This window comes from Corvus cornix, chromosome 20 (genome assembly GCF_000738735.6).
Source record: "Corvus cornix cornix isolate S_Up_H32 chromosome 20, ASM73873v5, whole genome shotgun sequence".
Classification (NCBI taxonomy): domain Eukaryota; kingdom Metazoa; phylum Chordata; class Aves; order Passeriformes; family Corvidae; genus Corvus; species Corvus cornix.
In genome coordinates, this window is record NC_046349.1 from 4,200,221 (window position 1) to 4,225,640 (window position 25,420).

General features: G+C 41.6%; 1 protein-coding gene across 2 annotated transcripts in view; it reads left to right on the forward strand.

Moving 5' to 3' along the window:
* Positions 1-1,314: 1,314 nt before the first annotated feature.
* Positions 1,315-25,420, forward strand: part of DHX35 (DEAH-box helicase 35) — a 28,823-nt gene continuing 4,717 nt past the window's right edge. For both annotated transcript variants that reach the window (XM_039563568.1, XM_039563569.1), the window contains exons 1-20: positions 1,315-1,411; positions 2,806-2,939; positions 3,316-3,408; positions 3,568-3,645; positions 5,230-5,334; positions 6,209-6,270; positions 6,901-6,970; positions 8,024-8,083; positions 10,033-10,145; positions 10,312-10,408; positions 11,503-11,661; positions 12,952-13,162; positions 14,833-14,957; positions 15,399-15,453; positions 20,339-20,434; positions 20,782-20,876; positions 21,467-21,544; positions 22,688-22,817; positions 23,527-23,608; positions 24,153-24,224. In XM_039563568.1, coding sequence (XP_039419502.1) covers positions 1,372-1,411; positions 2,806-2,939; positions 3,316-3,408; positions 3,568-3,645; positions 5,230-5,334; positions 6,209-6,270; positions 6,901-6,970; positions 8,024-8,083; positions 10,033-10,145; positions 10,312-10,408; positions 11,503-11,661; positions 12,952-13,162; positions 14,833-14,957; positions 15,399-15,453; positions 20,339-20,434; positions 20,782-20,876; positions 21,467-21,544; positions 22,688-22,817; positions 23,527-23,608; positions 24,153-24,224 — 1,955 coding nt within the window. In that variant the 5' untranslated portion in view covers positions 1,315-1,371. The remainder of the gene's footprint in view (positions 1,412-2,805; positions 2,940-3,315; positions 3,409-3,567; positions 3,646-5,229; positions 5,335-6,208; positions 6,271-6,900; positions 6,971-8,023; positions 8,084-10,032; positions 10,146-10,311; positions 10,409-11,502; positions 11,662-12,951; positions 13,163-14,832; positions 14,958-15,398; positions 15,454-20,338; positions 20,435-20,781; positions 20,877-21,466; positions 21,545-22,687; positions 22,818-23,526; positions 23,609-24,152; positions 24,225-25,420) is intronic.

Consider the following 25,420-nt stretch of genomic DNA (forward strand, 5'->3'; position numbering starts at 1 on the left):
ATTGAAATATATACCTAGAACTTTAGGAACATCGTAATTATAACTTAATAACCTCTTTTACATGTGGTTACTCAGCGTAACAAGTGGCCATGGAGGTAGAGTGCCGTGAGGTGCTGTTTGTGTTAATCACCATAACTGCACTGCTAGCATGGGAAGTTATAAGAATATAAAATGTGATTTTATTTTTTTTCCTATAAGCATGAATATTTGACAGTATTACTGAACTCACTAGAAGCAATTTGGGCTTTCTATTTTTTATATTTCCTCTAGCTTCTACTTAATTTACTCAAAGCCTACATTAAGTTTGATTCAGTACTAACTTCCATGGGCCTTCATGGGTGTGTCTGTGGTTTAAGCAGGCTGTAAGGAGCCTGTGGGGGGGCACAGCTGCATCTACTCACTATTAGTGTGATCATTTTCCTTCTTGTCCTTCAGCTCCCTGGTACAAAGTGCAGCAGCTGTGGCATGGATAGTGTGGAGGCATCCTCCACTGGAGAATGAATCAGCTCTAATTAATTAATGAGCAACGACTTTTGGGCAGTGATCTCCCAGTCCTGTTAAATCCTATGTGCTCCACCAGGGGATCCCAGAATGGTTTGGGTTGGAAAAGACCTTAAAGCTCATCTCATCCCACCCCCTTCCCCTATCCCAGCTTACTCCAAGTCCCGTCCAGCCTGGCCTTGGACACTTCCAGGGATAGGCAGCCACAGCTTCTCTGCGCCAGGGCCTCACCTAATCCAAAATTGCACCTTAATCCCTCACGGGCCACTGCTCCTCAGACAACCACGGCAGCGATGCCAACCCGCGCACTCTCATCGTAGTTTGCCGGACATTAAACGTTACTAAGTGTTAACAACGACTCCATTGTCTCTTGGTTGCAAAGATTTGGCGCTGCGGACTGTGTGAGGACAGACAGAGAACCCGTTGTTATTGCCGGGACGCTTCAGCCGCTCCCGCGCTGCGGGCCGGGCCGGGCCGGGCCGGGCCGGGCCGGGAGGGCCGGGAGGGGCCGGGCCGGGCCGGGAGGGGCCGGGCCGGGCCGGGAGGGGTCGGGCGGGGCCGGGTTGGGCGGGGCCGGGAGGGGTCGGGCCGGGCCGGGCCGGGAGGGGCCGGGAGGGGCCGGGAGGGGCCGGGAGGGGCCGGGAGGGGCCGGGCCGGGAGGGCCGGGGGGCCGGGAGGGGTCGGGCCGGGAGGGGCCGGGAGGGGCCGGGCGGGGCCGGGCCGGGAGGGGCCGGGAGGGGCCGGGAGTGGCCGGGAGGGGCCGGGCGGGGCCGGGCCGGGCCGGGCCGGGAGGGGGCGCGGTCTCCACGGCAACGCGGGGAGCGTCACGTGGGCCCCGCGCTCCGCTTCCGGCTGCCCTCTCACCCCAAGATGGCGGCGCCCGTGAGGCCGGTGAAGTTTTGGAAGCCGGGTGAGGGATGTGGGGGGTGCGGGGAATGGAGCCCCGACCCGGGCTGGCCGCGGTGAGGGATACGGGGGAGGGAGCCTCAGCTGGCCGTGGTGGGGGGGCGGTGTGGGGGACAGAGCTTCGACCTGCCTGGCTGTGGTGAGAGATGCGGCGAAAGCCGGCAGCGCTGCCCCCCTCGGCTCTTGGGGGTCTCTGGAGTGTTTACAGTGAAGGGCGAGAAGGCTCGGAAAGGAGGCTTGGAAATGTTTTACGAGGAGCGGCGGAGGGAGCTGGGTTTGCTTAGTCTCCAGAAGAGGAGGCTTAGGGGTGACCTCATCGCTCCCTCCAACTCCCTGACAGGAGGCTGTAGTGAGGTGGGAGCCGGTCTCTTCTACGGTGTCTGCCGTGAGAGAACCAGAGGAAATGGCCTTAAACTGCGACACGGGAGACTCAGATTAGCTATTATAATTTTTTTTACCGCTGCTCGGGTGGTCAGACGTTAGAATAATTTGCCCGGCAAGGTGGTGGAGTCACCATCCCTGAGGGTTTTCAAGAGGCGTCTGAATGGTGCTGGATGATGTGGTTTAGGGCTTACAGTGCTGGTGCAGGGTTGGTGGTTGGACTGGATGAGCTTGAAGGTTTTTTCCAACCTTGATGATTCAATGAGGGCAGTGGGGAAATCGCTGTCCTCTCGCTGCCAAAGAGCAGGGGGTGTTTGTGGCTCCAGCTGGGTGGTGCCCGCTATGGGGTGGCAGGGGAGGGGATGGAGTGGGTGGTTTGTGGGGTGGGTGTGCTGCCCTTTGGGGAGTCTCAACGGGCTGTGAAGTGTGCAGGGGAATCCCAAGGAGTTCTGAGGGAGGAGCAAAATCCTGGGCTTGGGTGGAAGTAATCCTGGTGAGCAGCAGGGAGAGCAGCTCAATGGAGAAGGACCTTGGGAACAATCACAGTAATAGTTAATTTGTGGTAAAACTGCTTGGCAGTTCTGAATAGGGACTAACAGTGGGAAAAATGAAAGCAAGCAAATCCTACAAAATGGGGAATCCTCCTCTTTGCTCTCAGACTTTCCCAATTGAGTCTGTAGCTGGAGATGACACGTTCTGTTCTTGAGATCAGTTTTTGTTTCTAGATCCCTCGATTCCTCATTTTCAGGTGTCAGTAGTATTGTGATGATTTGCAGCAGGAATAAATCAAATTTCAGTTCCTGAGGTAAGTTCAGAGCTGAAGAGAGGGGTGTATCCCTTGTTTATCGTTAGTATTTTGATTGCTTTCACAGAAAACTTGTTTGGTTTTTTTTTTTTTTTTTTTAGTATGCTGCCACCCATGATTCCTATTTGTATGAAACGTATTTATTTTGGCTGTATTGTGATACAGCAGGCAGTAGTGTATTGTTCCAGTTAAAATTCACTTCTGTCATGTAGGCTCAGAAGGTCCTGGTGTCAGTGTCTCGGAGGAGAGGCAGAGTCCTGCTGAGAGCAGTGCTGTGACCGTCATCTATAACCCTTATGCTTCCCTCTCCATTGAACAGCAAAGGCAAAAGCTGCCTGTTTTTAAGGTACAGAAGTTCTTTTTGATATATTAAATGCATTGTATGATGTCTGGCTTGTCTGTCTTTTTTTTTTTTTTAAAGGGCAGTATAAAATCACTTTGCAACATAAAGTAATAAATTTATGACTTTGCTCTCTATTTATTGGAATTTATTGTCCTGTTTGACAACTGTAAGTCACAGTTTTAAGGGCTTTGTTGATGTATATTATTTACTATATGTTGTACATGTCATTTAGAGATTTTAAAGGACACAGCTTTTTGCAGTGAACTCCATGTAATAAGAAGTTACTGTGTCTGCCAGATATGTAAATATTGTCATTTTAATTGTTTTCTTTTTTTTGTACAATCTGCTGTTTATGTTTAAATGTCATTTTCTCTTTCAGCTAAGAAATCACATACTTTACCTAGTGGAGAATTACCAGACTCTGGTGATTATTGGGGAAACAGGATGTGGAAAATCAACGCAGATTCCACAAGTAAGTGTCTGTTTAGGTTGGTAAAATCAGGTGTTCCCTCAGGGGATTTTACATGGAATATTGAACAGAACCAGGTCAAAACACAAAGTGTGAGTGCCTAACACTTTGGTATAACCACAGCATGACCAGGGCCTCTCTTATCCCCATTCTTGTTTGCAGTACCTGGCAGAAGCTGGCTGGACAGCTGAAGGAAGAGTTGTTGGGGTGACACAGCCTCGTCGGGTCGCTGCTGTTTCAGTGAGTGTCCAAATCTTCCCAGCCTGTTGTCATTATAACCTCCAGTTTATCAGCAGGTTTTGCTCAATAGCAGGAATCTGCACGAGCTCCTGAATGAATAGATGTTTCTGCTTATCTTTCTGTAAGAGTTGCTGGTGTTACACACTGAATTCAACCTCATTAGTGGGTCTGGCCAAACATTTTTCAGCTCCAGAATTGCAGATGTAGAAGCTTTGAAGTAAAATTGACTGATGTCAGCAGAACTGTGTACGGAAGTTAGGGCTGAGCTGTGTTTGACTCAGAACTAGAACTGTGCTTGTGTGACCCTCAACTTCTTTCACAAGGTGAAACAGTGATGTAAATCTGCATACAGTTATGCAGCCAGTGGAAGAAACAAGAGGTTGTGTACCTCTTTCTAGCAATTCATAACTAGGTTTTTAATCTTTTTTTCTGTGTTTGTTTTTTGTTGTTATTATGGGGTGTGGTTTTTTTGGTTTCCCCTTGTAAAAATGTCAGGCAGAAGAAGAAACAGCTTTATTGTGAGAAATTTTTGCATATACATATTATGTCTTGGAGAACGTAATGTCCGCTGGATGTGCTATGAGAGGGAAAAGAGGAGATGCTGAGGGCAACGACTTCTCCTCTCTGGTAACAGTGTGCACAGAAAGCATCCAGTGCTCCTTGTCTTCACAACTGCTGCCAGCCCCTGACTTAGGTGAAGTTTCTGCTGCAGCATTCTTTTTATACAGAGAACTGAGGTGCTGTTTTATAACCCGCATTTTGCCTGTTCTCTGTAATGCAGTAAATGGTATCTACAACACACCAGCATCTACCTCTGGTAAATACTGTAGAATCCAGTATTCTTTGACCAGATCCAGCCTGGTTAAGGGAACAGTCTCTAGCAGTGCTCTGCATCTTGTGCTTTGGGCAGTCTGCCTGCAGTGTCCTCCCTTTTCTCCTTCATAGGGCATCCAGCTGACAGAGCACAAGTTCTACAGGAGATGTTGGGAGTGCTGCAATGATTTCTCACAGCAAACTCACTTCTCTTTTCCCTTTCATGTCTTAATGCGTCATTTTTAAGCCTAAAATAGATTATTCCATTCAGGCTTAGTACATAGACACAGCAGGGTTTTTTCTTGAGACTGTTGTTGCAGACTGCCTGGACTGTGGCTGTTACAGAAGATGAGAAATATAACTGGTGATTTATTGCTTTGTCTTGAACTGGAAGTGATATTTTATTTTAATAGATGACTTATCTGCTCTCCCATCTAGAACATGGGGGTTGTTAGAAATAAAGATAGCTAGTTGCAAAGATATATTCAGAAATTCCTGAACTTCTGCTTGCATTACTGACAATTACCCTGGATTCTTGGGCTGAAGGTGATGGGGTGATACGATTCCGGCTGAAATCATGAGTTCACTGCCTGTAGGTATGGCTTAGAATGTCACTCAAATGACTGACAGTAGCTTCTTGTTGGAATTCTAGTGGGACTAATTTATGTATTGTGGAGTTTTATTGTGTCTTTAGATGTCTTTGTAGTTTGTAATGACACAAGGCTGAAGTGTGCTGAGCTGTTTCTTGCTTCTGAGGATCTCTCTTCCCAGGTTGCAGGCCGAGTTGCTGATGAAAGAGGTGCAGTGCTGGGACATGAGGTTGGATATTGTATTCGGTTTGATGACTGCACAGACCCACAGGCTACAAGAATTAAGGTGAAACATGAACACTGTGTGGTTACTCTGAAGGAATTAGTTGAAACTCTTCAAGTACTTTTGCAAAATTATTGAGAACCATGTGATGCCCAGTCAAGAGAGTAGGTAACATTTCAGTTTCCCAGGTGGGCACCCCAAAATTGTGCTTGAAATGACTGTGGTGATCCAAACCTTAATAAGACGAGTACCTGTTCTGTTCTGATAGTCTGACAAGCACCATTTTAAGTCTAAAGGACAATTCCAAGGTATGGCCAGCTGTTGGTACGGCGCTGGTGTGACCTGTGTGTCACTCAAAGTCATTGGGAAAGGCTGCAGTGAATCACAGTTAAAAGTATCCTCCCTACCCTGAAAATAGATTTTGATTAAAAGCACAGATAAAACCCAAATGAGTAGGCTAAGAGACAGTTTGGTAGATTAAATAGCAGCTTTGCAGCTGTTCTTCAGGGCTGTGAGCAATGTTAGTGTTGCTTTTGTTCCTCCAGAAGATGATGTGCTTTAGTTGTGCTGGAATAGCAGTGATGATGAATGAGACAATTTGCTTTATGATTTTTTTTTTTTTTCCCAGAGGCTGGTGTTCCTTTTACAGTGAAAGAAATGGAGATGTTTGTTCATTAAATAGAGCTGAACTTAATTTTTTTTTCTTTTATGCATGATGGTTATTCATTTAGAGTTGGACATTTGGAGGGTTTTACCATCAATTCTTGCTTAGTTCAAGACCACCGTTGCAGTCACAGTCTAATTTGATAGATCATTAGAAAATTAAAGGCAAGGAAACATTCAGGCAAAAGCCTAGAAAATCATCTTTAAAAATCACAGTTAGCTGAGACTATCTTTTAAGGATTTTTCTACATTTTTTTTTTCCATTCACTTTTAGTTTCTAACTGATGGTATGCTGGTGAGGGAAATGATGGCTGATCCTTTATTAACAAGATACAGGTAAGAAAACATGGAATGAGTGCTTGCTGAAGTGCAATTTGGTAAAAACCTGCATTTTTTTACCTGTTAGAATAGCGGTTTTTGTAAATTATTAGTGGTTATTATAAATTAAATACCAAAAAAGTGAAAATTACTGTAGAAGTTTCACTTCTTTATGTTGTAAAGACTGCTAGTTGATCATTGCAACACCAAAACCAATAGGATTTGATTCTATAGTTTTGGGACAAAAGCTAAGTGGGGGCCTTATGGAGTCCGAATTGTTTCATTTCCCAATTTTAAATTATTTTTTCTTCTTTATACTAATAAAAAAAAAATCAACAACAAACAGGCTTTTCTGATATCCAGAAGACCTATGCAGTACAGTAAACATAAACTTGTTTTCTTCTACCCCTTTCCAAAAATTAACCTGAATAGAGAACAGTGTGTATGTCCCATGTGACGTCAGGTACATTTTTCTCCCTGTTCCATTGCTGCAAGTTTTTTTTAACTTCCACAGTTTTGTAAGTGGCTGTGAACAGTAAAAGTCCAGCAGCAGACTTCAAATAATGGTGTTTCTAGAAGACAGGGAGACACTGATTCTAATGTCAGTCAAGTCATTTCTGAAACCTCATCTTTCTGCTTTTTTCACAGTGTCCTCATGCTGGATGAAGCTCATGAAAGGACTCTTTATACAGACATTGCCATTGGCTTACTAAAAAAGGTAATTCTTTTTTAATTCACGGTTCTCTGTAATTTTAATTTGGTAATTTTATTATAGCTTTCTGTAACTGCTTTAATTTCCATCCTTTTCATTAAACCTCTGATCCTGATGGCTGGTAATTGAGGGAGTGTGATTGCTGCTTCCTCATTTATCCTGCAGCCTATTGTACATACCCAGGTATTTTCTTTGGTTGTCTGACATTCAGGATCCTCTATTTCTTCCCCCTGATGCTGAAATCTCTCCTTAGCTGATAGTACCAAAAATACAGTGTTGATTCTGCTGCTGCTGATCATGTGAAGTGATCTGATAGGGGCTTGTTGCTGACTTTCAACCTACTAAAGCTCTGACTCCCACCAGAAATTAAGAGTAAGTTAAAATAACAGACTGAATGCCCTTAAAATAAATACATAAAACTCCAAACAGTCATCAGGTTCTGAAACTTATGGGATGATATGGCTGTGATGCCTTTTCCTGATCTTAAAATCAAGAGTCAAACACGGTTAGAAGGGGAAAAGGGATTTTACTTTGATATTTATTTTAAGGATCCTTTGGTGCACCACATCCAGGTCAAATGCACATTGCAATGCCCACCCTCAAAAGATCTGATATAACATTATAGGTGTTACTAATTAGCACATCTATCAAAGATTCCCCAATGAGAGGCTTGAATGAGCCCCCCTTCCCAAGGAGCCTTCCCCTGGATGGTTCTATCTTGGTTTACAGAATATGTTCTGGAGAGGACCTTGGGGTCTGGGGCACACTGATCCCCAGCTACGAAGCTTCTAAAATGTTCAGTCTCCCAGCTTGACAAACAAGGCCAAGAATGTAGGCAAAAAGCACCAAGAATACAGAAGTTGTAAAAAGGTATAACAGGGGTATAAAAGAAAAGGCAAAAAATCATCATGGCATCAGCTGCTTCATTCATCATCTGTCTTGTAGTTTAAAGTAGTTTTATGGAGAAGTTTCTGGTAATCTGGATTCTCTAATTCTTGGTTCTAGTCTTGTATTTCAGAAAACAGCTTTTACTCTGGGTGTTGTTGGTTTCTCTCCCAGGTTCAGAAGAAGCGTGGGGATCTTCGCCTGATTGTGGCTTCAGCCACCTTGGATGCAGAGGTACAGCTCAGAGATTTGGGTTGAGATGAAGTGACATTAGGTGGCAGCTCCACTGCTATTTGTGTACAGCTTATCCTCTGTGCTGCTTGGGGAGCATTTTTGCTGCTTGAAAGGTTGCAGGAAAAAAAATCTGCTGTAGATCAATTGCTCTGGTTTTCATGTTGTATTAGCAAACTGTTTTGTATGTGAATTTAAAAATGCATCTCTTTTTTATGTATTGATGTCTTTTTTCTCCTTATCTGTATTTTTTATTAAATATGTTCTCTTGGCTTAATTTATTAAGAGGCATTGATTTAGCTCAGTGTTGCTGATAGAAATAATTTGAGGCAATTACACACAAGTAAAAATAAGTGATAAATGAATAGATTTGATTTCAGTGAGATCGTACTAGATCCCTGATTGACTCGTGGCCTGTGAACACTTATGTAAACTTAGCAAAAACATCATTAATTTGATTTTGAACAGAAGAAGATCTCTCTTAGAGCTGAGCAGTGTTTCACCCAGCCCTGTGTTCTGCTTGTAGCAGCAGCAACAGGAGATTCTGTTTAGGGAGAGCACGCAAGCCTGTGCACCTGCTGTGGGTCTGTTCTCTTTGAGCTGCCTCAGCATCTGCAGTAGTTGTAACAGAGATATTAGTCAGCACCTTCCTGCTGTTTCCCCTCTACTGTGTGTTTATGGGCCTGCTGTTTGTTAATTTGTCTTTGAATCTGCTCAATGAAGCTGCAAGTCTCCAGGACACCATGTGAGAGTAATTTTCAGATGTTTGCCACCTGTTATATAATGAAGTAGTTGGTCTAAGTTCTTTCAAACCTATTAGTTTCATCAAAGATCTCCTAGTTCTTGTACTGGGGATTTGTGTTTAAGAAAAGCACTCCCAAAACCAGTTTTACATTTACTTTGTCACCTTTGATTCTGTAAACTTCAGCTGTGTGTTCTCAGTTCTCAACTTTGTGCTCCCCAAGAACAGCCTTTTCAGTCTCTCTTCATATGGCAGCTGCTCCATCTCCTGCATCATATTCATTCCTCATCTCCACTTTTCCTAACTCGTCTGTCCATAATAAGATGCGGTGGTGAAAGCTTTCATGTGGTACTGAAGATGTGGGCACACTGAGAATTTCCTTTAGTGACAAGTATCATATGCCATGAATGTTGGTAGTGTGCTGTGCTTTGGTAGTATTTGCACTTCTATATATTCTGTATGTCACAGTGCAAAATTTTAACTGCCAGAAATCACATTTCAAATAGTTGACAGTTAATATAAAATGAGTTAATAGGAGCAAAATGATTGGTGTTACTATATAAACATTTTTTTAATACAGAGAGTTGATGGTTATCTCTACAATGCCTGTAAAAGTTGAAATGAGTTATTTGGGTTCTTAAGTTCATCCTCTTGCTGTTATTTATTGGAAATACTTCATGACAATAAATCTGAATTTATGAAGGTGTCTCACAATTCATAAATCAAAACCTCACATAAATCATGCCTAACTCTGCTTTTATTAAGTGAGATCTTGGTGTTCAGTAAGAGCTGGAAAATTTACTTGCTCATCCAAAAATGGATGAGAATATGCAGACCCTATACAAATCTTTTTGCACCAATCATTTCTAAGTTCTTAGCTGTGACTTTGCTAATGCGATAAATCCAGTTAAAAGATTCTTTATCTTCTTTTTCTTTATCTTTCTTTTTTGTATCAGCTGATATAATTAATGTCCCTTTTCAATTTTTACCTCTCAAAGTAATAAACATGCAAGACTTTTTGTGCTAAATGCCTGAACCCCAAACAGAATGGAAGGCAACAAAATGAAACTTTCACATTTTTGAATTGACATTGTCAAATAGATGAAGTAAACATCCAAGTAGTAGTAATTTAACTTCTTCGTGTCTTTAGGTTTTTCCCTCCATTCCTTGAACTGTCAAACTGAAAGTGTTTGTTTTTATTTTAATGTAGAAATTCAGGGATTTCTTTAATCAGAATGATACCGGTGACCCCAGCAAAGACACCAGTGTGATCCTTACTGTGGAGGGGAGGACGTTTCCAGTGGACATCTTTTACTTGCAGAGGTGTGTTCTCGTCTGCTCTTAGCAGTAGTGAAAATGTGCAACTGTGCTATCGTTTTGTCTAGGTTAGAGCTCTGGTGTCCAACAGCTGCTCTGTTTGTCCCTTCTACAGGGGAGGAGTCTGTACCTATTTTTCTGCTCACGTCTCTGCTGTTTTCTCTCCCCATAGCCCTGTTCCTGACTACGTAAAGTCAACTGTGGAAACTACAATGAAAATTCACCAGATGGAGAATGATGGTGATATACTGGCATTTTTAACTGGCCAGGTATAGACATAAGCAGTTTTTTTTTTTTTGCTTTACAGTGCTGTATTGTGAGCTTTGCAAAGCTGCCTCTGTCTCCTGAGGCTTTCCTTAGTTGTACTTACTTTATTCTCAGTGAAGATGACAAACATTTCTGTACTGATGGGAGCAAAACTAGGCCAGTCCCAAAGATGTGAAGACAATATATGGCCTGAATTTATTGAAGCTAGAGAGGGATGATAGTTTTTGTCATTTAATACTGTATTTTCTCAGCCGTGGTAGTGAGTAGAATATTGTGTGGTTTGTTGGTGCAAGTCACACATACCCAGCTGTTAAAATAACAGTGAGTCATCATTAATACTTAAGGCAAATGGATTCACATTTGTTAGGCTTAACATCCGAAGTGTTTGACAGAAAAACAAATTGCCATGAGATCAAAATGTACTGGTCTCTTCTGCTCTATTTATGCTTGTCAGCTCACTTTGCAGTGGGGAAGAGCAAATGGGAGGTAACTCATCATTTCTCCAGTGAGGAGCCACCTTGAAGAGCTTCAATAACATCTTGCATATTTTCAAAAGCAATTCCTCATCCCTGTTATTGATTTAACTTTGGAATAATGAATTTGGTATTTTATGAGGCATTGTTTGAACATTTTGTTTTCTGTCTGTAAGAGTGAGGTGCCACAGCTGAGGTTAAACGTGAAGTTTAGCAAGAGGTCTTAATGCCGTTCCTGTGCCATTCCTGATCCAGGCCCGCAGCATTCTACACTGTCAAAATATTTTGACCTCCCCTTTTGCTCTCACCAGTTGAGACAGACAGGAAAATTAACCTGCTTCCTCCTGAGGTTGGTTCAGTCCTTCCCCTGTGATTTTGCTCGTGTGTTTGTGGTGTGACATTGACTCAAATAACAGTGAACATAAATAGGCATGTCAAGCTTTATTTATTATTAATAGGAATTTATCTAAGACTATTACAACATGGAGTGAGCTAGTCAAAGTCCTGGAGTCTGGACAATTACAATGGTATTATTTTGGTGCAGTTGTTGTATCTAGGTGACAGGAATGTGCTGTTAAAGTGAAACCTCTCTCATTCTGTGACCTGTGCTGCTCTGGCTCCAGGAGGAAGTGGAGACTGTTGTTTCCATGCTCATAGAACAGGCTCGGGCCCTCGCTCGCACTGGGATGAAGAAGCACCTCCGTGTTCTCCCCATGTATGCCGGGCTGCCTTCTCCTGAGCAGCTGAAAGTGTTTGAGAGAGTCCCTCACACTGTCAGGAAGGTGAGGCTCTTGTGTGTGTCTCAATTTCTACCACCCAGAAGGGCGTCTGCTGCACTCAGGTTGTGTTTATCAGCTTCACATCATGGGACTATGGCAAATGCTGATTTGAGGGAGGCTTTCTGTATGTCCCATCACTGCCTGTCAGCTTTCAAACTGGGAACCAAGAACATGTTCCCTGGCTTCCCTTTTCATCTTTGATCACTCCTAGACATGTCAGTTCCAGCTCTTCTGTCTTCACATCAACTCTGCAATTTTTAAGTGTCTCCATACAAGCTTGCATTTGTCTTCATTCAGCTGCAGCTTCTTACACTCTGAACTCCTCTGCTTTTATCTTTTTCTTTCTTTTTGTGGTCTAAATGTCCATGGCTGTTTTCCACCAGTAGTGGAAAAATTAGTGACAAAGTGGGTAAATACTGTATTTTTATCTAAAAAACAAGTTCAAACTTATTTGACTTCAGTGCAAAAAAAAAAGCTCTGTTTTGACTTCTGCAAGTCTTGTTTGGACATTTAGTGTCAGAGAAGTGTATCATTGGATATGATTAGTGCTTTCTGCTTATGCAGAGCCTGTGTTTGGGCTGAAATAAGCTGACAAAACTACACCAGTAACTTGTTATAGTTCTTGTACCTACTGGAGTTTGGCAAGTGAAATTGTTCATCTGGCATTGAAGAACATTTCATATAGATACTTCCTTTTCTCTCCAGGATATGACATGAATCAATTAACTTTCAAAATTTACTTTTTAATTTCAGGTGAAATAAGGATTTCCCACTGTTGTCTGGGAACAATTATTTTTTAATATTTTAGGACATACACATATAAGTGAATCTCTGCAGGAATGCTGAATGTGGAACTCCTAATCAACTCTGTTCCCCTCTTATCCCCCACCTCATCTCAGTGTACAAAGAATAGTAACTGAGAAGCAGAAGGAAAATATCTTTAGTTTGCTACATAAGAACACTTGATTTACAGTCAGTTAATCCTTTTCTCTGCAAACACTGCCAGTGATTTTCTCTGCAAACACTGCCAAGCTCTTCTTCTATGAAGAGAGAATAAATTTGAATAAGAAAGTGATTGTGAAGCTGTGAAAACTGCTATGCAAACTGGGCTTATTTCAAGCTGACAGCTCTTTCTGCTGCTTGTACCATATCCTTTTGTGCTCCAGAGTGTGTCCTGGGCCCGTCACGGCTGAGATGTCTCACATGGCTGATATCTGGGTGCTGGTGCAAAGGCCTGATGGGGTCACTGAGAGCAGGGAGCTCACAGGATCCTCTCTGTGCCTGTGCCTGCAGGTGATCGTGGCCACCAACATCGCTGAGACCTCCATCACAGTCCATGGCATCGCCTTTGTGATCGACTGTGGCTTTGTGAAGCTGCGGGCCTACAACCCCAGAACGGCCATCGAGTGCCTGGTGGTGGTGCCCGTGTCCAAAGCCTCGGCCAACCAGCGGGCAGGGCGTGCCGGCCGCAACCGCTCCGGGAAGTGCTACAGGCTCTACACAGGTCAGGAGCTTCAGGGGGAGCTTCCTGCTGTGAGCTCCAGTTCTGTGCACTATGGTTTTAATTGTGGTGTGAGATTAAGGAAAAACTGTTTGTTCATTCATCGAGAGAACAGCATTTCCCTGTGTTATTCCTCTGGCTTGTTCTTATGTGCTCAGTGTTAGAAACGGAATCTTTCTATGAATCAGAAGCACAAATGGAGCAGAGTCAGCAATTGCAAACCTGTGTTGTTAATGCAGTTCTTAAAGTGGTGAGTTTATTAAGAAGTTTGTTCTTTAGTGATTTTGGTTTCTGAGCAGTTGTTTCAATTTATAATACTTACCAGTGGTGCTCTCTTCTCTGACTGAAGTCTGCATTAGACCTTGCATTTAACAAAAGGGCTCTGGAAATCCTTTAGATGACTCAGAGAAAACTTCTTTGTCTCTCTTTTTTTCCTAGGAATAGCTGCCAACCCCAAATTCTTCCCTTGAATCAATCACCCTGGCAGTGCACAAAAATTACTGTTATAAATAAATCTGTTGGCCACCTTGCACTGTCCAGAAAGCTGCAGTCAAAGTGTCCGTTCTCAGCTGCTTAATGAGAAAAGGCTTTGCAGCTGAACACTGCTGAACATTGCTGATGGGCTTCAGGTCCCCTCTAGTTTTACTGGAGCTCTGAGACGTTGAGAAATGAAGCATTTTCCTTTGAAATGTATATGTGCTTGCCAGCAGTTGCCACGTTAAACCAAGCCATGATTTATGCTCTGAATTTATATGTATCCCGTAAGAATCAGGAGACAATGTGTGCTACACAATATCCCAAGCTTACATAGCTTTGTCAGTGTTTTACTGGAGAAACCATGGCTACACTGAAGATATTTTTGTGTGCTCAAGGACTGGTCTAGGGAGTGCTTTAAGAAGTGTTTTAAAGGAAGAAACAATAAAATAGAAAAGGAGAAAGTGCACTGAGTGAACAACAGCAGAGAAACATGCACTGTCTTTGTCCTAGGGAACATTTGAGATAGAAAAGGGTTTTGTAGAAAAATAGTTTGGGTGAAAATAAAGTAGAATGTGCCTTTTTCTTTACTGCAGAAAAGTTGGTTAGTGGAAGCTTACAGAGGTTTTATCCTTATATGGAATATTTTTCCAGACTTGGACTTCATAGTGAATGTGATTTTAAAAAGGCATTGTTAAATAAATTGGTTTTCCATCCTTAATCTTTATTTAAAATATATATTTTATACTCTGTTTGTTCAAGCAGTTACAAAAATAGTGTTCTTGTACTGAAAGTGTGCTGGTTTGGAACTTTTCCATGTCTCTTTAAGAAAAAAAAAGCCTTTTTTGTAGTATTCCATCCTGCCTTTTATTTTCTGACAAAAACATTTAACAGAAGAGAAAGAAAACATTTCCAGATTTCTGTGAAGAATTTATAACATTCAATTCAAATTGAAATGTGGGTGGATCAACTACAGAATCAGCACTGTAGCCAAAACCATTGAATTTCTATTTAAATGAAAGTAACGTGAAATACAGTAATTGGAGAAAGATCATCTTTGGGTTGGAGATCATCTTTTAACACCTGTTAAGTATCCATATGTGATAATTTAAACTTGAAATGGGTATGATTGTGTCATGGTGACTGCACAGAATGGGACTTGAAGCTCAGTCCCCAGTTGTTTTTTTCTCCCACCCCAGAGGAGGACTTTGAGAAGCTGCCCAAGTCCACGGTCCCGGAGATGCAGCGCAGTAACCTGGCCCCTGTCATCCTGCAGCTCAAGGCTTTGGGGATCGACAACGTGCTCAGGTTCCCCTTCCTTTCGGTGAGTCCCAGGCTCTAAACACTGTCACCTTTCCTTGGGGTGAAGAGAGATCAGGAGATGACTTGGTGATAGTCCACAGAACGATTCACCATTGCCCTGCTGATTTGGAAAGCTCTGTCCCCTGTCAGGCAGCAAAGCATGTTCCTGGGAACCAATAGTGCAAATAATGTGTGTGACAGCTTAGAAACGACCATTTATATTCAGAGTTTGGTGTTAAAATTGTTGAGAAGTCAAGAAAGTCTTAAAAAGACAAACTGTGAAGTTTTGTAGAACTGTAACTGCGGTCCCTTTGCACTGAATTTACGAACAAGGAAGAGTATGAGATCTCTTCCTTCATTTTGCAGCAGAGAGTAGGTAGTTAAGGATTTTGCAAAAGAGGAAGATCTATGAACTCATGTTCTGTGCTGATAACTTCAATCAATGCACATTTTCTCTTCACAGCCCCCCCCTGCACAGTCAATGGTGCAAGCTTTAGAACTGCTGTACGCTTTAGGAGGTGAGATTGTAATGCTTTACTTTATTTGTAGCTGTATTACAGGAGTTGTGGAAAAAAAAATTGTAATTTGTATTTGGTGATTGGATGGATATTAATCAAAGTTGCATTTGAGAACTGTGCTTTGAGAAAGAAAGAAGCACAGCTGTGACTGGTGGAAACTTTTTGTTGATGGGTTTTTAGAGTATACCTCAGTCTCTTCTGGATTTACTTTCTTTTGGTTATTTCAGACAGGTAAGCAAGCAAATTGCAGCAGTAGAGTATAAACTAGAATTTAACTATTTAGATTGGGTAACTGAGTATTTTATAGCTATTTTCTTTGTATTTCCTTGCATTTTCATGGGAGGAAACCAGCTATTTGTCCTTGCTCGGAACAGGGCTCTGAGCTGATGAGGGTGTTTGTTCCCTGGCAGATCCTCTTTGTGTTCCTTCAGTCCTTACGGAGTGGTATGAAGATAAAGATGGGAGTTTGGACACTAATTAGACCAGTAGAGGAGTTAGACACTAAATTTACCTGCATCCTGTTAGTTGTTACATACCTAAGACTTGGTGTGGTCATCTTTTATTTCATGTTACTGTGCCACCAATGGAAACATGTAACACTTCCAGGTATAAACAAAAATTGTTGAAAGCCAAGATTTGATATCTTTTTCAGGATCAGACTGTAACAACCTAGAATTTATCAAGGCGATAGAATTGCTACTTTGTTCCTTAGTGGGACTTTAAAAAGCATAGCGTGTCTATTGTAACTTTCCTGTTAACACGTTGCAGTCATTATCTGATCTTGCTGTGTGGGTGCTGGAACTCTGCCTGAGCACTGTGAGTCAAATGTGATGCCTGAATTTGGGAGAGCTCAGTCCCTGGAGGTTGTGCATGAAACCACACAGAGAGTGTGATAGTTTTCAAATTGCTTCCTTGCTATGATTTTGAAGGGTTGACTGACAAAAGTTATTAAGAGCTAATTTAATTGTAATTTTTAAAATAAATTCCAGTCTGTTCTCTGCTGTGGATGCAGGATGGGCTGTGGCTGAAGGGCTACACCTGCTTTAGTGTAGTGCTTGGTGGTGTTGGTGCTGTTGGTCCTGCAGCTGAGGCAAAGTTCAAACCCACAGCAAGTCAAACTGTTCTGATTCTATTAGCTGTGATTACATGATACAACCACTAAAAAGACCCCCCAATTATCCCTAAAACCAGCACATTTTCTCCTGGATGAACTGGAACTCTGTTTCTCAAGGCAGTCTGTGTTGCAGTGCACAGCTTGCTGTTTTTTCATGCTTTTAAATGCATGCAGCTTGCAAAGACTCTGCTCTAATTTTAGTATTGAACTTGCCAGTTATGGACAAGTCAACAGATACACACAAACTTGTAATGAAAAGAAAAGATTAGTCTGACAGATCTTGAGAGGATAATTCAAAGTACTTTTCTACTATTTAGCTACTTAAAATATTTAAACGTTCTGTTCTCTGAGTTATTAATCACATCTTGTTCTCAAATTCAGTGGAGCCTGAACAACACTGTTGGCATATGGTTTAGTTTTAGGTGGTCTGTGAGGAGCAGGGAGTTGGACTTGAGCCCTGTGGGTGGGTCCCTTCCAACTTGAGATAGTTTTTGATTCTGAGTGTGTTCGTTCTGGTTTTATTCATTATGCTGCTGTTGGATAGTTTTAACACTCAGATCACACTGTAGTAATATGTTTTTATACACAGTTTTCAATTCCTTTTTGTGTGGTGAGTGGGATGCCTGCTGCCTAATTTTGTTTATAGGAAGAACTGTTATATTGTTGAGTTTTTTGACAGCTATTTAATCTTTTTGAATGCAACAAACTAAACAAAACAGAAACTTGACGTGAGGCCAAGTAATCAAAATGAAGCTCTGTTTGACTTAAGCTTCTTGTTTGTAGCTAATTCAAAGTTGACAATGTTTGCTCCATAATGTAAACATGAGGCAGCATAAAGGAGATTGTGCAAGTTTTGGAAGCTTCCAGAGGTTTGTGGCGGTCTCACAATTGCTGTGTTGTAACTTGTGGCAGTCTGCTCTCTTTCTATTCTCATGAGCTGGAACTCTGCTTGGCCAGGATTTTGCCCTGTGCTGGTTGGGTTCCATCTCGCAAAGGAGGGTTTCACTTAAGGCACTTGGTTCTTGGCAACCTCTGCAAGCTTGGAACAAGGACTTTCACAGTGGCTCAGGAACGTGTTGCAAGGATGAATTCACAGCCAAAAACCACCTTAGGGAAATGGAGAGGAAAGTTCAATAAACTCACTGATTAGCTGGGTGATGTTTTGGCAGAAGTGTTCTGCTCGTGTAGCTTCAAAGAGCTCTTATTCTCTGTCTGCACAGCTTTGTAGCAGAGCAGAGAAGTACTGATCTTGGTGTTTCAGATGGGAAGAAATGTGTGTGCATATGTGTGATACACAGATTCACTCTCCAGTTTTTCTGAAGTATAAGGTTTTAGGTGGTATATTAGGAAGATTTTATATAAGGTGCAGAGGTGAAGCTGCCCAAGCATTTGCAGGTGCAGTGAGGATTAAATTTCTCTTATGGAAGTAGGAACATGAATTTCATCACTGGCCTTGCAGTCACATGCAAATGGGCAGTTTGGGGTCAGGCCCCTGTTGTGCCAGTGTGGTGCCAACTCGTGCAGGGCAGATGCTCCTAAGGCTGAGATAGTTGTGTTGAATAAACACATCACTGTTTTTAGAGGGATTATTTTTACAGTGGTGCAGACTGATTATATCAGGAGTCTCTCTCCTCAGCCTTCTCCCTTTGATGCCCCTTTGAGAGTCTGAGTTGTCAGTTGGAGTTTATTGGTTTTAAGCATAATTTAAGAGGTAAATAAGCAGGCAAAAAGTGGCTTTACTTTTAGCTTTATTTCAGGTCTTTGCTGAAGATTTGTTTGTGAGTTGTCACCTACCAGAAACAACCACTCTACCCAAGTTTAAAAGGGAGTGTTTTAATCCCTCAGCCTGTCACATTCTGGTGACTGGTTACTTGAAACATTTTAGTGTCATTGTACTTGAATCATCTCTCCTGAGCACGTTCAATTAAAATCTTTGTAATATCTTCTTCTAAAATCTTTAATTTCCTGTATATATGCAGATTCAGTGGTTGCTTCCAGGATTATTTGAAGGAAACTTTTACCTATTCCAAACTAGTATCCATTGCAGGCTATATTCAGGCTTACTACTACAAATACATCTGTGCACAAGCCATATATAGATCATGCAAAATTGTATTGACATTTGTAGGATGCAGCAGAAGCCAAAGGATTTTGGCTTGATGCACCTGTAGAAAGTGGTGCATGAATATAGGGAAATGTCTTTTTCCTACTTAGGAATGCAGTTGTCTTTGTGTATATGACAGCCTATCTAAGCTATTAATTGTGGTAGAACTTAAACTTCTCATGTGGCACTAGTCAAATGAAAGCTGTCATACATTAATTTTTGCAGTTGCTGTGACTTTGTGTTTATAACTTTATGTTAGTTCATCATTGCACGAAAGCTGCCTTTTGTACCTGTTTCTGAGGAAAACACTGGGACATTATGTGAAGAACCTGGTAGGTTTTGTTGAACACTGTAGGGGTGTGGTGAGTGAATTACTACATTGTCATGGGTTGATAGCATATCAAATAATAAACATTGGCTGGAGGGATCTGTGGGTTCAGATACGCTGACATGAGTTACAGGAGATCTCGTTCCTTGACCTGATTTGTGGTTTTGCTTTTCTCTGTGAAACAGAGCTGCAGTGCAGCTGTGGCTTTGTTACCACCACACAGTCTGACAAATAATGTATTTATATAATGTGTGAGCCATGGCTGTGTTTCCTCAGGTCACTTTGGTGTGGTTGGTTATGCAACCTGCAGTGCCCCAAAGTCTTGTTTTTGGGCTCTCACTCATCCCTGCTTGTGTAGCCTTTCTCTTGTGCTTTGCCTACTTGTCATACCTCATGCAACTCAGCCTCTTGAGCTTTTCTTTTCTCTTTCAATTTTTACTCTTTGCTGCCTTTCTTAGCAAGCTTTTTTCTTATTATTGCTCCCTGTGTATTGTATTTTTTAAACTTTATGTCCTCTTGCACAGGAAATGCTTTTCCATTTAAATCTTTCCCTGAAATCTCAGCATAAAGCTCAGAGTTAGACTGCGACCTGGTGCTTTGCATGGTCACCCATGCTGCAGGGTTTTGTCTGTAGGAAGCTAGACCTCTAAAATGGTAGATGTGCAGGGATGCTCAGTGAGGACTGGGCATCACAGATCAAGCTGTCAGGCCTCCCTTCTGTGCCATCTCCAGGGAAAAGGCACAGCTGGAACATGACTGACAGTTGAGTTGTTGATACATGAGGCAGACTAAACTGTAGAAAACCTTAATCAGCTGTACATCTCTTGTTTAGATAAAAATAAATTATTTTGCTCCATGACCTGAGTAGATGTACTCAGAAAAATGACACCTTACCCCCAGCAGTGTTTCCTGTTTCTGCAGTAATGCCTGTTCCATGTTTATCCCCATTTTCATTCTCATCTGCTTTACATCCCCATGAACAAAGATGTTGCTAAATATTTAAAAAGGGGATCAGAGGTCTGACAGCTAATATCCCCTCTGGCCATGGCATTGACTTGGACTTTTTTTTCTAAATTATTGACAGTAACAGTGAAACTTGCACAAAATTAAAAAACTTGTGTATTCAAGTATTTTTGGAAAAAAATTCTGGTGATCCATGAGAGAGTAAATGGGTATCAAGGCTTGCCTTTAAGCTTCATGTAATACACATTCAGCAACTCTAAGGTGCATTTGCTATAATTTAGCTTGTAATTCTGCTTTTTAGTATATTTTAAGTCTAAAAGAAGCCTTGCTGTACAATTGTGCCTGTGTCCCAGCTACACTTATTAATGTGCTGCAGGTCTGGATATGCACTGCCGATTAACAGAGCCCCTTGGGATGAGAATAGCAGAGTTTCCTTTGAATCCTATGTTTGCAAAGATGCTTCTGGAATCAGGTAGGAGGAAAAAAGTAACAGTTTCTTCATAGTCATGTAACTGTTATGTATTACTAGATGTTTGCTAAACTCAAGACACACTATATTTCATCTTGGTGTGGTGTGCAGTGAAAAGAATTGGTTCAGCTCAGGGACACCTCACATTTAACAGTGTAATAAGTCTAACACTTTTGTCTAAGTTTTCCATTGAAAACATTTAGACTTATACTAAAAAAAAAATCCAGGAGTTTATGTATTTTTGTTTTAAATACTGTAAAAACATTTTCTGCTTCTTTTTCATTTTATTCTATATGGGGACAAGTTGAATGGAAGATTTCCTATACTGAATTTCTCCATTTACTCCTCAGGAAATTTTGGCTGCTCCCAGGAGATTTTGACAATTGCTGCCATGATGCAGATTCAAAACATCTTTGTGATCCCTCCAAGTCAAAAAACTCAGGCTGTAAGTTCAGTTGTGTTTCGTTTTCTGTTTATTGCTTCCACATTTCTGGACTTCTGGCAGGTATTTTACTGGTGCCTATTACAGACTGCAACTTAGTGTGAAAATAAAACAAAGTCTGGAATTGTATCTATTTGTTGTAGGTAAAAGAAGAAATCAAGTAACAGGGGAACCTAAGGGAGTCTTTCAGTAGTGCTAAAAACCTCCTTCTGAGGGCCAGAAACATGAAAGGTTATAAACCAGTACTGGTCAGTGTAAGGGTTTGCAAAAAAATCTCCCAAAACCTTCCCACACACCACTTCCTTTTGGGATGAACAAAACAGGAAGGATGTAGCAAATTCTTAATAGGTAGCCGGAGCCTGATTTTAATGAATGGAGATTCTTTATCTGTTCATTTTTCTAATTTCAGTTTTAGAAGTGTTCCTGAGTATAGGGGAGCTAGTAAAATATTGCTGTTGTCCAGAGGAACTGCCCTAGATGGGTAAGAACTTTAATAGTCCCCAGAAAATACAGAGCTGAAGGGAACTGGGCATGTCAGACATGATTTCAGCAAAAATCAGTCTTCCTTTAATATAATGTTTCTTGTTCTGCAGGCCAGGCAACACAGAAGGTTTGCTGTGGAGGAGGGTGATCATCTCACCATGCTGAATGTTTATGAAGCCTTTGTCAAAGTAAGTCAGTTCAAGTGGGTGTGGATTTGCAGGAATGGGAGGAACTTGAGGTTCTCACTTCTGAATCTGGAAGTTCTGGATATAGAGTCCTCAAAGCTGTGGACTTACCAAGCCTATCAAGTGATAATTCTACATTAAAAGATTCTCTGGTCACCATTTGCCACAGACCCTCCATAGTTCCTTTGAACAGGGAGTAAAGACAATTTTGTTTGGGTTACAGCATGGCAATCACATGGGTAGACAGCTGTGTTTTCAAGGAGACAGGGATTTTGTGTTGGGGCTTGGGGAAAACAAATATCCAAATTTCTAAAGAAATTAATATTTTCTCATGTTCTACTGATTATAATCTGCATTTAAATCTAGTAGTCTTTTTTCTGGTGTTAAATTAACGCATTGATCATCATACCCTGTTTTTCATTGACCTTATTGTATTTTCCCTAAGGTTTAACACCAACCTTAGTACTGCTCTGTAAGCTGAGGTTTATTTAATAATTTTGAAGTGCTACACCTATTTGGGAGAAGTGTATTTTGCTGGTATAAAGCACTTCTGTAATAAAATACTTGCAGCAGTGCTGAGTTGAAGCAGTATAACCACCCAAGTGTTTAAACATGACTTTTTTTCCCCTAGCCGCAAAGCAGCCAGGCCGGCACCAACTGAAATGTTGCCCTTCACATTTTGTATCTGTGTAATTCTCTTAGAAACAGTCAGATGCAAAAGGTCTTGGAGTGAGTGCTGGCTTCTGGAGAAACAGCTCTTTGCAGAGAGAAGACCAATGAAAACAGCACTGAAAAGGTTGTTTACATTTTGAGGTTAAAAACAGACGAGTTTATGATCTGACAGAATTAAATGGAATGACTGATGCTCTTCTCTTTCACCACATATGAAGAAATGAAGCACATCTGTTTGAAAATACCCCCTAGCATTTGATCTGCTACTATTTAGAAGTTGTTTGAGACACATTTTGCAGTTACTAATGCTACATACCCTCGGTAGTTGCTCTGTAAATAGGTAATTTTCAGGGAAAACCACAATAAATGTGTTGTAGGAGACAGAATTAAAACAGAGCAAGGCTACCCAAAAGAGACTGGGTTTGCTTTGCTGATGGTATCTCATTGCAGTTTTTTTCTCTTCTCACTGTACAGCACAGCAAGAGCTCCCAGTGGTGTCAGGAACACTTTCTGAACTACAAAGGGCTTGTTAGAGCTTCTGTTGTAAGAGAGCAGCTGAAAAAACTTCTCGTCCGCTTTAAAGTGCCAAAGAAGTCCAGTGAAGGTGAAATTTTTTTAAGCTCTTGTCTAATACATATTGAAGGTAGTTTCTAAACTGTCAGTCTGCTCCCTGCTTTTCTTGTAACCTCTGGAGTATTTTTATCCTGGCTTCAAAATAACGTTGATTTAGACCCTATTTTTTTCCTAAAAATGGCTGCAGCAGGGCACTTTAGCCTATTTGTGCAGTTAAATTTTCGTTCGGTCTTCATTAGTTAAGATTTCCAGCAAGAGATTATAACCACTGATTATATATTTAATGGACAGATTTTCCAGAAGACTCATAAATAGGTCACCCTGTTCCCTGTTTGTCTTTTCAAAAAGGCCATTTTTGTTCAAAGTGCTGTGCAGTCTTTGGGATGTGATTTCCAGCTGTGCTGTGAGTGCACGGGTGCCAGGACTTCTTCTCAGCACTTGTGTCTACCTGTTCTGAAAAATCAGCCTTCAGTGCTCAGCTGTCACAGTGGGCTGCTGTAGGGACTGTGAAACTCTTCATGGAGATACAGGTGGCAGCATTCATTTTTTAGGTAGCAATTTTTGATTTGCTGTGAAATTGTCAAAAGGAAAGTCAAAAGGAATTGCAGGGTTTGTCTGCCCTCTTACCTTTGCTATCAAAGTCTGATGCGCTCTGAAAAGTTGTTTGAGATGATTAAGTGGTATTTTAGGGACTTTTGGCATTCCACTGACTCATCTTACAGAAAAATTCTTCTTTCTAGGTGATCCAGATCCTGTTTTGAGGTGCATAGTTTCTGGATTTTTTGCTAATGCAGCTAAATTCCACTCCACGGGAGCTTACAGGTGACTATATACAATTCCAGTACCACTGTTGCTTGGTTGGAAAGCTCCTCTGATGAATAAATCTAAGTTTAATCAACAAGCAGATGCTTCTTTAGACATTTGCTGTTAGGAACATGTGGCAATTGATACACTAATTATTTTAAGTTCTGTATTTGCAAACTGCTTCAGTGTTTATCTCTTCTCTTTGGCAAATATAACTAAAATTATTAATAGTGGGAAACTGCCACTAGTAGTCATTAGATTGTTTTAAGTTAAGAAAGTACAGTTGTAGTGCAGCAGTGTTGTAGCACTCCCAGAGCAATGAATAAAAGCCTGAAATGCTACTTTTTAATTTAACGTAAAACTCTTTTAGGACATTAAATTGTTGATTGTTCCTTTGTCCAGGATTTAAGCCTGGTTTTATCTGTTCATTAAATGCAAATGTTGTTAATTTACTCCAGCCCTTTCATTCTTGCTTTTATTAAACATTCATACTGGGGCAGAAAGGAACCAAATGTTAAGCAATAAAGAGAGGCACAGTCTGAAATAGTATCTTGCTTTCAAGGACTATCCGTGATGACCACGAGCTTCATATCCACCCCAGCTCAGTGCTGTATGCAGAGAAACCTCCACGCTGGTAAGTTAGAGCTGCTTTCTCTTCTTTGGGGATTTTTTTAAAGGGATTTGCAGCTTCCAAATTGAATTGCTTCTCTCCATCAGTGGAGGAATAGATGTAGAAGGTCATAGTTCCCACAGAGGGAATCCAAATGGCATTTCCTTTGCAACATTTTGTAGGGAGTATCCAAATAAATCAGGGAAATAGAATGATGTTTACTGCCAAAGGAGCCTGCAGAGGTTGGAAAGCAGAGCCAGGTGCCCCTGCTTAGTGGGCACCACACCTTGCACTGCAGATTGTTCTCCAAGTAGTCTCTGTACCTAGACAGAGCTAGGGTTAATTTACTTTTATTAAGCCTGCTAAGGAAATATCCTGTCAAACAGTTGCTGCAGAAATGGCAAATGGATTGCTAGGAAAGGGCTTACACATAGAACGCATGATGTGAAAAATTATGGCTGTCCAGCAGATTGAAGGAAGAACTGGTTGTACGTTCCCTTTAGCTGGGATATGATCATTCCATCTGCAGGTCAGAGGTGCTCAGATAATGAACAGAAATGTGTTTCTGACTCTCAGGTCAGCGTGGTCAACCTGAAGTATTCGGACTTTTGTCCTTCACTGCCTGCTGCTGAGACTTTGAAGGATAAGCTTGGCCTGGTGTCATTGCATCCTGTCAGATAGGAGTTTAACTTAGCAACCTAAATTTCAGTGCTACTGCAGCTTGGGCAACCATCCTCTATTGAGGGCTTCAGTTCTCTGTCTGCTATAGATGTATAGAAAATACGTTCTCATTCTGATTTGTTTTCCTCTGATTTCTCTTTAGTTGTGTTAGTTGCCATGTCTCAGGCTGCATTTGGCAAAGGGAATTTTGGACTCTTTCCTCTTTGCTTTTGAGAGCAAAATACCAATTAATGAGAAACCACAAACCTCAGGTGTTTGCAGCTCTGCCATGTATAGGAGGCAGATAGTGACTCAAGGATTTGGTAGCTACCCCTTCAGTGCAGGGGTTTGCACTTCCTTGGGGAAAATTACCTTCCCTGCTGAAGGTGACTTCAGAAATAGGTTGCCCATGCTGGCAACCTTACTGTGCTGGCAGTGGGGATGAGTCCACATGGTGGGCTGTTCCTAAATCTCTTCCCAGGAGATGTTCTGGCAGGAGTTAAAGCTGATTTCTTCCTCTGATGCTTATCTTACTTGTCTGCAGACTGGCGCCAGGGATA